General features: G+C 56.9%; 1 protein-coding gene across 1 annotated transcript; it reads left to right on the top strand.

The window, feature by feature from the left end:
• The first annotated feature begins 343 nt into the window (after positions 1 to 343).
• On the top strand, positions 344 to 1,360 carry LOC142091561 (olfactory receptor 10A7-like). The gene has a single exon (XM_075170996.1). The coding sequence runs from the start codon at positions 362 to 364 to the stop codon at positions 1,358 to 1,360; it is 999 nt and encodes a 332-aa protein (XP_075027097.1). The 5' UTR covers positions 344 to 361.
• The last annotated feature ends 10,228 nt before the right edge of the window (positions 1,361 to 11,588 follow it).

The raw sequence follows: 11,588 nt of genomic DNA, 5'->3' as shown, positions 1-11,588 counted from the left end.
TCTCCAGCTGCAGCCCAGGAAACCTGGAGGGGGGAGAGGAGCTGCTCTCATCTGCTCGCCTTTAACAGTCCCTGGGATGCTTACTGACTGCAGTGGTGAGGTCCCAACTCTCTCTGGTGTCCTTCAGGTGACCGAGAGTTGGGGGTTGCCTTGAGGATCGAAACCCCATGGACTGAGACCCCCACCTGCCCCCACAGACGTACCCTCCCCGAGCCCCTGGAGCGAGGTGTGAGGAGTGCCGGGGCAGTGGCACAGCTTCAGCCCGCCGCGCAGCAGAGCGGAGGGCTGGGGATGCCCCACGGCAGGGGTGAGCGTTCACCCTCCTTCTACCTGTCCTTATCTCCTCCTGCTCTCCCTGTAGATGAGCCCCAAATCCCTGCAGCGGGGAAATCTCAGCAGCCCCACCACGTTCCTTCTCTTGGGATTTTCCAATGCCTACAGAGCACAGGTGACCCTCTGCCTGTGCTTCTCGCTCATTTATCTGGTGACGGTGGTGGGGAACCTGCTCATCGTGACCCTCGTCTGGCTGGATGCCCACCTGCACTCCCCCATGTATTTCTTCCTGGGCCACCTCTCCTTCCTGGACATCTGCTACTCCTCCGTCACCCTCCCTAAGATCCTTGGAGACTCCTTCTCACCACAGAAGACCATCTCCTTTGTGGGCTGCATCACACAGATCTATTTCTTCCTTTGCTTTGGGGGCTCCGAGTGCGTGCTCCTGGCTGCCATGGCCTACGATCGGTACCTGGCCATCTGCCACCCCCTCCACTACCCGGTGCTCATGAGCAAGAAGATGTGCCACTGTCTAGTGGCTGTTTCGTGGCTGAGCGGTTCCTCCTCATCTCTGATCCAGGCCTTCCTCACAGCCCGCTTGCCCTTCTGCGGGTCCAACATGATCAACCACTTATTCTGCGAGCTGCCCTTCTTGCTGAAAGCATCCTGCAGCCCTAATGCTCCCCTCAACAAGGCCGCCTTGTATGCTTTGGCCGGGACTATTGCGATGGGCTCTTTCCTCCTTACTCTCATGTCGTACGTTCACATCATCAGGGCTGTCCTCCAGAAGGGAGCAGGGACGCAGAGGGCCTTTGCCACCTGCACCTCCCACCTGACCGTGGTGTCCCTGTTCTTCGGTGCTGGGGCCGTTGCATACCTGGTGCCTCACTCCAGCGGCTCCAAGGAAATGGATGAGGTCCTCGCCCTGCTGTACGCTGTTGTGACCCCCATGCTCAACCCCATCATCTATAGCTTGAGAAACAACGAGGTCAAAGGGGCCATCAGGAAAGCCCTGCGCAGGGGGGTGTTGCAGATGTCCACCAAGGGTGCAGGCATCGCCACTGAGCAACCCCCACCCTCCCCATAGCAGGGATGAGGCTCTTGGTGACCCAACGCACGTGAAGGGGTCTGGAGGTCCCGGCTGGGCGGTGCTGCGTGGTGCTGGTGGGGGCACAGCCAGCAGCTCCTCACTCTCCCTCACCAACGCATCCAATGCTCAGATCCGTTATTGCCCGGTGGGGACCCAGGGGCTGGGTACCTAATTCACAGCGTTGTCTCCCTTTGTCTCCCTTTGTGTTCAAGCACAGCTGGCTTGAACTCCCAGTGGCAGCTTCAGAAAGCCCAACTCTCGCAGGTACGACCCCAGGCAGGTGAGCTGTGTCTCATCCCATCCCAGGAGCCGGGTACCATCCTCCCAGCCTGGAGCACTGCAGAGGTCTTCAGCCTCTTGGACTCTCTTCTGGTGGCAGAAGGATGGCACGCAACGTCCCCTGGAGACCTGAATAGGCTAGAAGGGGATTTTATAAAATTGCTAATTGCTTGACCTCAGGAATTCTCCCAGTAAGTAGTTCTGGAACTTTTTTCCTAAGAAATAGGTATTGCCCAGGTAGAGAAGCTGTACTGGCTGTCCACACACTGCCTTTGATGTGACGGTGCCCTTAGTAAGCCTTCTTTTTTTTAATCATTTATCTACACCAGAGCTTTGTCAGGCTTTCTGGAAAGAGCTTTCATCCCTAAGCAGAGCCCTTTCTGAGGTGGAACACTGTGCAAAGCGCAGCAGTAATGCTCGGCTGTTTGCACCTCCTGTTAAGTGGTGGATAATCTTGCCTGGGCTGGACTTGCAGACACTGCAGAGCCAGATGTCTTTCCCCTAATGCAATAAAATACATATGAGTAGGAAAACCATTGTCAGGGGATTGATCTTTGTAGTTTCAGGAGTCAAAGTTAATCCTGGGAATGGAGAGCTACTTCCACATGCAAAATGGTGGTGGTAAGGCAGGAGCGTGGGTGGGAGAACAGGTTAATCTGACTCATGACGTGCCTTCAGGAAGGGTTCAGGGGCTCTCACGGAGCCTGGAGGGTGTTACCTGGTGGTTGTGAGGGATGTGAAAGGATGCTGTGACCGCTGCCCAGTGTGTGCAAGAAGGTACACCTACAGGCACAGCGAAACATGTCCTCCTCGGACCTCAGCCGAATGCTGGGTTGGGATTTCTTTACAAATAAGACTCTGTAAGACTCCTACTTAGCAGAAATTATAGGAACTGGTTTCCTGTGATTCCTCCGTCCCTGACGGACCCAAGGATTTCCCAGTAGGAACCCAACGTGCCTTATACCGCTCAGGTGAGGATGCAACACATCCTCCCAGAGCACATGGACAAGGCAGGGCCAGTTGGGGAACACAGTTTTTAGGATATCTACAAAATCGGCAGCTCCTTTGGGAATAAAATAGGAATTTCACATCCCTTCCCACCCATGGTGCCCAGGGCAGGGTGAGCCAGAGCTATCTGCCACCCTCCGCTCTCCCTACTGACGGCAAAACCTGTGATTTCATGACTGCTCCTGCCAGTTGTAGCTGCTTTAGTATTTGGCCGGGTATGCACCTCTGGAGGTGACAGGCAGGGAAAGAGGTTGGAGAACCCCTGTAGCAGGGAAGGGTCAGGCACGAGTGCGTCCTGAGTGCGCTCCGTGCTCAGCCTTCATCAACTCATGACACCGATGGGCGAGACCACACCACGATATGGACCAATGGAGCTTGCTGTAAAGACCAGCAGCGTCACCAGGGATAAAACAAAAATATATCCCTTTTATCAGGCTCATCTGTATGGGGATATCCCTGCTTTCTCTAGAGCAGTGTCTCCAAAACAGGGGGCATGCGCCCCGGGGGGTACGCAAGACAATCCATTGGGGTGCAGGAAGAAAATATTTTTGATACCATTAATAAATAAAGTAAAATAAAATAATATTTTAAAACTAGTGTTTATTTAATCTTTATCTTGTCCTTTTAAAATGTCTATTATTGTGTATGATGTTTTATAATGTACATGTATATAATTTATGAATAAATACACATATATTGGTGGTGCAAGCTCAAAAGTTTTTCACTGATAAGGGTGTGCAATCAAAAAAGTTTGGAGAGCACTGCTCTACACCACCACATCTGAGCAAAAAAGAGTCCGGGGGAGTGAAGCTTTACCCACAGCAAAGGAAGATTTAGGGATGAAATGAGGATCACTTATGCAGGCGGGACATATCCCGCCCCTGGGACCAGGCAGGATGCACCCCAGGGTGCCAAGGAGGTCATCTGGGGCTCTCCATCACTCTGGAGGCTCTTGCTCTGACTCCACGGAAACCGTCGGTGGGGCTGAAGCTGGCAGAGAATTTCTCGCCCTCTTCTCCCTGCCCTCTCTCGGAAGACCTGAGGGGACCGCTCTGTCTCAGACCTCGGTAGGAACACGCCGTCCGGCTGCAGGCGGGGAGAAACCCAGCTAACGATGTTATCTCAGCACCGGCCGTCGCACAGACGGGGGACAAGGGAGGGTTTGCTCCGCTGCCCCTGAGGATCCATGTGCAGGGATGAAAGCTCTGAGCTGCCCACGGAGCTTCTCTTTCTCACAGGTGTGCTGAAGATGAAGGTAATTTTCTTGCTCCTGGAATTGATAATTCTGTTGATGCTTCAGGCCCGGGCAAAAATCCCTCTGAAAGAATATTTTGATGGAGAGAAGGCAATGCCGCTGGAGGGAGTTTTCCCATGGTGGAGGACAGGGAAGATTCCTTGCTTGGACATGGTCTCCCCGAGGGAGCAAAGGTCCCACAAAACCCACCTGCCTGTTTTTGCAAGGACCCCAGTTCCTGCTGGAAGTCAAAGTCCCTCAGGCTTCTTGGCATTCAACAACACGATGTTTGGGTGCTTGAACGCTTTAGTGGGGCAGTCAGCAGGCTCGTGAGGGTCACAGAGTCCCTGGGTTTGGCCAAGTGGATCTTGCATTGGGCTAGATCTCTATGGCAGACCGCTGTTGTGCCTGGCAGAAGAGATGGTTGTCCACCCCGTCAGCAGCCTGGGCAGAGGAGCGAGGTTCCTGCTCTACCCCTGAATCTCTCAGTGCTCTCTGTATTAATCAGCGCAGAGCCATTCTCTCTAGCTCGCTGGGAAGTGGCGTACCATCGCCATAGCTTCCCACTCCATCTGGATCGAAGACCTCAAAAAAATGGGAAGATGTCTGCGAGCACCGTATTTCATCGTGATGGTGAAATAATCATCAAAACTTTAATTCCTGGGTAAGTGTCAGTGCAAATCTTCTCATTCACTATGGCTTTCACCCAGGGCTCCTCTCCTTCTTGCTCCTCACCTCAGGTAGCTCTTGAGTTCTTTGTAAAACATAGAAAGAACTACACGGGTCCCAGGGGGGCTGTTGCTTCCCATCCTGGTAAAACACACGTGTGCTCATTGTGCACATGGAGCAGAGCTGTCAGGAGCTGGTCTCTCGCCTCCAACTTGGAGTGGTGATCAACCAGCTGTAGAAAAATGCGGTGGACATGGGAGCACCTGCCATGTGGCTGGAGACTTCAGGAGGTGACATCAGAGGGGCTGCTGTGCCAGAGCTCTGTACCCAGGCAGATGTCCAACAGCTGCTCCTGCTGCCAATTCAGACTTGAGGTACAGCCTAGTTTGGCAAAAATGAAGCAAGGGACTGTGCCAGGAACCCCTCCAGCCCATGGGGGAGGTTTACTTCTTCAGGCTTCGGGTGGAGTCAGAGAATTAATTCATCCCTCAATGTTTGTAAAGCACCTTCGAGTGGGCAGTGTCGGGGACTGGAGGAGTATCGCTAAATCACAGAAGTTAGACAGAAACACCTTTGTATTTTATCTACCTTTACCAGTGCAGGGTTGTCTTCAATCCCCTTTGGGGGAGCGTGTCTGAGAAGAGAGGCTACAAGCAACCAAGCTGCTTCTCAGTGGAGATGACTGATGTGGCTTCACAGGCTTTAAAGACCTGATGAGAAAATTAGTTTCTTCTTTTGTCTAGCACCGGCTAGAGGATTCCCCCATTACCTCTGCATTCAGCCCAAATAATTGGGTGATGACCCTGTTCCTCCTAGAAAGATGTCCAGTCTTGGTTAGAAGATGATGAGAGATGGAAATCTTAGCATTCCCTTGACAGCTTCCTCCCAGCCACCCTGACATTGTTAATTATGCCTTGTCTCTAATTGGAACTGCCTGAGCCCAAGCCACAGGTGCAGCTTCATGCCTCTCCCAGAACCTGCTTGGGCTGGAGCAACAAAATGACCTCTCAAGCTGCTTTTTTAGGAGACCCACTGGGAAAGCTGAGAGCTTTGTATGGCATCAACTGGAGTCCAATGGTCTTTATTTGCTCTCCAGCCCTGCAGGATGTGAGCAGAGGACGATGGTCTCAAAAAAACCCTGATCAACCAGTCAATACACAAACTTCCATAAGTACCAGGGGAGCGCGAGGGAGGAGATGGGACTTGACCCAGCAGCAGGGCTTAAGCCACCCCAGACAGGACCCCTCCATAGGACGAACATCAATGTGGGCTGTTCTCCACTGTGTAGGTGGCAGTTTCATGCACTACCACGAAGTGTATCATGGGGAGCTAGGGATTTCCATGCCATGCTCCCTGGGCTCCCCAAACCAGACCCTTCAGATAACCGTGCTGTCCCATTAACGTCTCCACCGAGGTGCCAGGACGCCTGTCCCGGAGCCCAGCCCAGCTCCATGCACCCTCCTGGCTCTCCGGCTCTCTCTGTGGAGCGTGCTGGAGTCAGGATTTGCGGATGATGCCATCTGGGGCAGAAAGGTCCCTTTTCTGTGGGGCACAATGGGGCCATGTCGCAGGGTGTCCCAGGAGAGGCAGCGCGGTGGCTATGAGCACGTGCTGGTCTACCTGCGTGCCCAGTCATCAGTGAGGGTCCGTGCTGGGTTAATTGAAGGAGATGTTGTCCAGGAGCATCCTCAGAGACCCCCAACCTCCAGGATGTAAGACAGTGCTGAGGGACCCCAGCCTCTCTCTTGGTGCAATTTAGTCCCAGCAGGTCCCCCATGGAGGGGTAAGATCCTAGAGCTTGCAGATTTGGGCTGTTAAAAGCGTACTGTGTTCCCAAGACTAAATAAACGACTTTCTTTAGGCTCTTCAGGGCTTAGGAGCCCTGATGATGGTCTGGAGGAAAGAAGTGATGCTTCTCACAAGCACAGTAAGAACCAATGGCTTTTAGGGGGCTGCAGCCCCCGGTGGTCCCAGGTCCATGCAATCACCCCAAGAGGGAGGCGTCCCGGCCGGGGGGACTGGAAGTGGCCATGTCCCACAGCCAGGGGAGAGGCACAGGCAGTCCTGGGGATAAGGCTGGCGTGCGAGGAGGTCCCACGCTGTGCCAGTGTGGAGGTGGTGGGGACGGGGGGGGCTCATGTGGGTAGGCAGAGAGAGCAACTTCAGAGACTTGGTCAGGGGTGCACAGGAGGTGCAGGGTGTACAGGGGGTGATGAAGAGGGGTAAGAGATGTGCAAGGGGTGCAGTGGAGGGGTGCTGGGTATGTGGGGGGTAGAGGAGGGGTGCAGGGGTGCAGGGGAAGGGTGGGGGTTTGGAGGTAGGGGGTGCAGAAGAGGGGTGCAGGGTGAGGCCCAGGCAGGCAGGACATGAGAAAATGTGTGGCAGCCCAGTGGTGCCTGAAGCTCCGGGAGCTGCTGGAGCACCAGGAGCCCCATGCACGAGGAGGCTCAGCCTGCATGCCGGCAGGAGGGAGCTCATCCTCTCCCCAAACCACATCTAAAACATCCCACCACGTTCTGCTGCAGGAAAGATCTCACCAGATGTGGCCTGGTCGATACGGACTACGCCAGCCACACCTCGGCGACTGGCAATACCAGGGGCTGGCCATCTCAGAGCTCTTTCTCTACAGTAAGTGTCAGGGGAAGCACAAAAAAGCACAGTGATGCCCAGGGAGGTGAGGGTTGTGGCGGGCAGACCCTCCAACAAGCCCCTGCCAATGGGATGGGAGCTGCTGGACAGTTTGTCCCGCTGCTCTGGGGGTGTCGGTGGCTGGGTGCCCCAACATGCTCCCGGTGCAACCCCATGGGAGGAGGAGGAGGAAGTCTGGGGACATTCAGCCAGGCTGCAGCCACGTCTCTGTCCCTGCAGGCAGAGACGCTGAAGTGAAACCCCATGGGTTGGAGAAATTCAGAGACACCATGAGCCAGATGGGACTTTCCAAGGAGCAGATGATCGTGCTGCCCAAAGCCAGAAAGAGCAACCAGCAGCCTCTGTCCCCGGGTCCTCCATGCCTAGGGGTGCCCTGCACTCGGCTCTCGCATGGAGCACAGAGGTGGCGAGAGGTAGAGGGTGATTTTGGCACCTTCCTGTGGCTGCTGCACTGAGGACCACGGGGAGCACGGCTCAACAGCCAGGGTGGCGGTGCCCTGGGATGCACTGAGCTGGGGCAGGCTCAGCCCTTGCAGGCAGTGCATGGGATGTGAGGCAGAAACTTTGCTACCAGCTGGGGTCCATGGGGGATTTTAGCTGGCACAGCCCTCTGGGTGGGTGCTGAGCAGCTTTCCCCAGTGCCACGTTACTCCTCGGGCTCCTTTCTGGAGCAGGAGATGAGCCTCATCCCTCATTGTCTTTGTAGAGGAGTGCACCCTGCCATCGGAGCAGGTGAGCCAGAGCTCCAGCTCTCCAATCCTGGGGCTGGGACAAGCCCCCAGTGCCTTCCCCCACCCCCAACCGGAGCCCTGGGCACAGGGACTCTTGGTACAAATGCCCAAAAGCAGCCCAAAAGTGACCCCCAGCCTGAAGCACCATTCTGGGGAGAGGTTGAGCACCAGATAAAGGCCAGAAAAGCCACTTTTTTCTTTTTTTTCTTTCTGCAAAGTAAATTGTAAGATCTGAAACTCGGCATTAGCAAGAGGTGTGGCCTCAGCCTGCGTTTTGGGAGGCTGGGAACCAGCAGCCATCTGCAACTGGCCAGACCCTTGGAGCTGGGGCCGGGCTTGTGGCGAGCAGCAAGCACTGCTCCAGAGGGTGGGAATGGGATCAGGGCATCCCGGGATAACTCAGGCTGGAAGGGACCTTTGGAGGTCTGTAGTCCAGCCCCTTGCCACAGCAAGGCCCAGGTCACTCAGGCTTTCATACAGTGGGGTCTTGCAAACCCTGAGGGTGGGGATGGTGTGGCTTGAGCGGGTCCCTCTCTGCCTTCCCCAGGAGAGCAGGTCCCACCTCACTGCTGGCCCTGCTCACCCCTGATGGGTCGGTGCTGGAGGATCCAGCTCAGGTCCCCGTTCTGCAGCCCCCAGCCCCGCCATGTTCGGGGCTGGCTCCTGTGACCCCTTCCGCCTCCCCACCTCCCTCTTGCTCCCAAATAGAGATGGTGACCCTGCCCCATGGCTGAGTGTGATGCTGGGGAGTGCTGGATCCTCACAGAGGTGCTTTGGGCTCTCAGACATCCCCTGTCTAGGTAGGCAGCATGGGCTGGGGGTCTCCTCCTCACCCTGCCAGGACTCACAGACTCCCTGGATACACACCAGTGCCTACCCAGTTACCTCCCATTTTCTCCCACTGCTCTTGCACAGCCGGGTGGTAGCAGGCTCAATGTGCACGTGGTTGCACCACCATCCCCACCTGTTTCTCCCGCAGACCCCCTCGCCCAAGTGCCCCCGCTCGGGGCTGCGCTGGCCTCTGCACTCAGGTGCTGACCCGGCGCTTGCTGGGTTTGCCTCTGCACAGACCCATTGCTGGTTCCCAGCCATTGGCCACAGGCGGCTTTTGGTTGCTCCAGGTCAGCTTCATAACTCCTCACCGCTGCAGATCTGGTCCCCGTGTCCTCACCCCCACCAGAAGCCAGCCCCTGGCCCTGACGCCAAGAGGGGGAACCCCCAGCAGCTATGGGACTCTGGAGAGCCCGCAGTGGGGCAGAAACACCAAGCACCCCATTGAGGGTGCACAGCCCTGGCAGGGCCAGGTCAGCTGCAGTGCCCAGGGATCTGCCCTGGCCCTGTGGGCGAAGGGTCCTGGCTGGACCCTGCCCTGGAGATGCCAAGCCCTGGCCATGCGATGGCACCACCACGCTGCACAAGGGCACCCGCGTCCAGGAGCACCAGTCCCCTGGGTGCAGCCGGAGGTGCTGGGTCTGGTGACACATGGAGACAGGACCTGGCAGGGACTTTGCCCACCGGCTGAGGTTGGCCTCTCTGTCACTTGGTTGACAGGGACAACACAGGGCAGAAGAGGAGCTCGGCTCTTTCAGAGCATATTGAATCACTGAGTTTATTAGGGATTTGTATCAGCATAAATGGGACCAGTTTGCCCCAGTAACCCTTTGGTTTGGCCCAGTATCCATCCCAGTAATGCTCCAACCCCACCTTCCTGCAGGGCAAAAAGCAGCAGGTTAAAGATGTGGTTACTGGCCCAGGCGTGGGCACTTGCCTCAGTTCTCTCAGCACCATCGCCTGGTGCGCTTGCTGGTCCCAGAGATGCGTATTAAAATTGAGAAGCAATTAATGAGTACAGAGCTCCAGCAAATTAAAGAGCAAAGGAAATGCAGGGTCTTTCCTTTGGAAGTAAAATCCCGGGCTTGCCCAGACAGCTGGCAGGAGCGATAGGCTAAGGAAATTAAGGAAGAAAGAAAATTTTAAGAGATATCTATTCTGCTGGAGGCTGCAAAGAGCGTTGTTCCCATGGCTGGCCCCACGCCATGCTGTCACCCATCTCTGCCTGCACCTTCCTGCACAGCCTTGGTGGCAGCGAGAGCTGTGGGCAGGCAGCAGCCCCTGCCAAAGTGTCCCCAGCATGCCTCACCCCCAGCCGCTCGCTCTCAGCAAACCTTGGAAAGCCGCAGAGCAGGCTGACAGCCTGCCAGGGCACCACTGGTGCTCTAACGGGGCTCCCGCCACGAGCGCCGTTGGCTGGGGCTGAGCCCAGCCATGAGGTGCGGCGCCGGCTGTGGGAATCCCTCCACCGAGAATTAGGGACTGAAATGGCAGCACATGTCGGCCAGCGGGATCCCGGACAGCGGGTCCCTTCGAGCATCACGACATCTTGCTCGTGCCAAGGTCTTGGGTCTGTGCCCGGAGCATGGGGCTGGAGATTGGATGCCTGGATTTTTCAAAGCTGCCTGTCTCAGCATCCCCTGCCTCTGTGGGGGAAGTCCTCGTGCAGCCCCGAGCAGCTCTGCAGCGCACAGGGACACTGGGGACAACAACCTGGGACCCTTGCTGGACGCGGTGGTCGGTATGACTGGGGTGTCCGTGGGGCATTCCTGGGGCTGGTGGCTGTGGGGGCATGTCCCCACCGAGCACTCACTGTCCTGCAGCCGGCTGGGATGTTCGTGCTTTGAGGAGGACCCAAGGGTTGGAAAACAAACCCTACAGACATGAGCCCGGCCCAACGTATATGAAGAGGGTTCGGAAGGGAGCTGACCCCGTAGGGACCTGGGGATGTGGCTGTGACCAGGAAGGGAGGGGGTGTTTTGGCCATGCACGGCTCTATCCAAGGCCGGCGGCTGCAGCTGAGGTCTGACAAACTCAGCGCTCGCGGTCAGGTGCCGCAGCAGCCTGGCAGGCAGGGACATGGTGCCTCCGGCCATCAGCCCGGGCATTGTCCCAGCAGCAACCTGACCCCCATGCGGGATTTCCCAGCCCCTCGTCCCCAGTTCACGCCACTCCTGAGGGACTGGAGCAGTAACTGGGTCCCAACATCCACGAGCATCCCCTGCCCTCTGCTCCTGGAGTTGGGCAGAAACAGCACCTCTGCTGCCCTGTGCTCCTCACCTCTGTGCACGCAGGTTGCATTTCTGGTTACAAGATTTGATGTTATCTGTCCCACCTGGCATGCAGAGACACCACCACGCAAAATAGTGACACCACCAAGCTAATGAACGCTCAAAGCGGCTGTCCCACACCAGCGTTTTGGAAAACACTCGTGTTTAAAGGAGGGTGGTTTGAGGGGCGGGATAAGCCCGGTTTAGGTGGCCTTGCTGACGGCCTTGATGCCTACAAAGGGACCTGGGGTCCCAGCGCACAGCCCCCCGCCCCGCAATTTGGCCATCAGCGGGGACGTGGACATCACCCACCTGCCCCCTCTGAGGGACTTCCCCGCTCCAAGCCCACGGGGGTGTGCGTGGGGAGGTGGGCTGAGATGATGGGGGACCGCTGCGGGGATGCTGGCAGGGACGGGGGCTCCAGCGGTCCAGCCGCGATGCTGCAGGAGGGGCGGGGCTCAGCGGGGTGGGGCCTGGGGGGCGTGGCCCACTCGCGGGGCGTGGGTCCGGGGGTGGGCCCCGCCCCCACCGCCAGGCCCCGCCCCACCGCTCCC

Source organism: Calonectris borealis, chromosome 21 (assembly GCF_964195595.1).
Source record: "Calonectris borealis chromosome 21, bCalBor7.hap1.2, whole genome shotgun sequence".
Taxonomy (NCBI): Eukaryota; Metazoa; Chordata; class Aves; order Procellariiformes; family Procellariidae; genus Calonectris; species Calonectris borealis.
Note: the sequence above shows the minus strand (reverse complement) of the source record. Positions and strands in the feature narration are given on the sequence as shown.

Bases quoted from the DNA above. Each gene is read 5' to 3' on its own strand.
- LOC142091561 (XM_075170996.1), top strand. From the start codon at position 362: ATGAGCCCCAAATCCCTGCAGCGGGGAAATCTCAGCAGCCCCACCACG.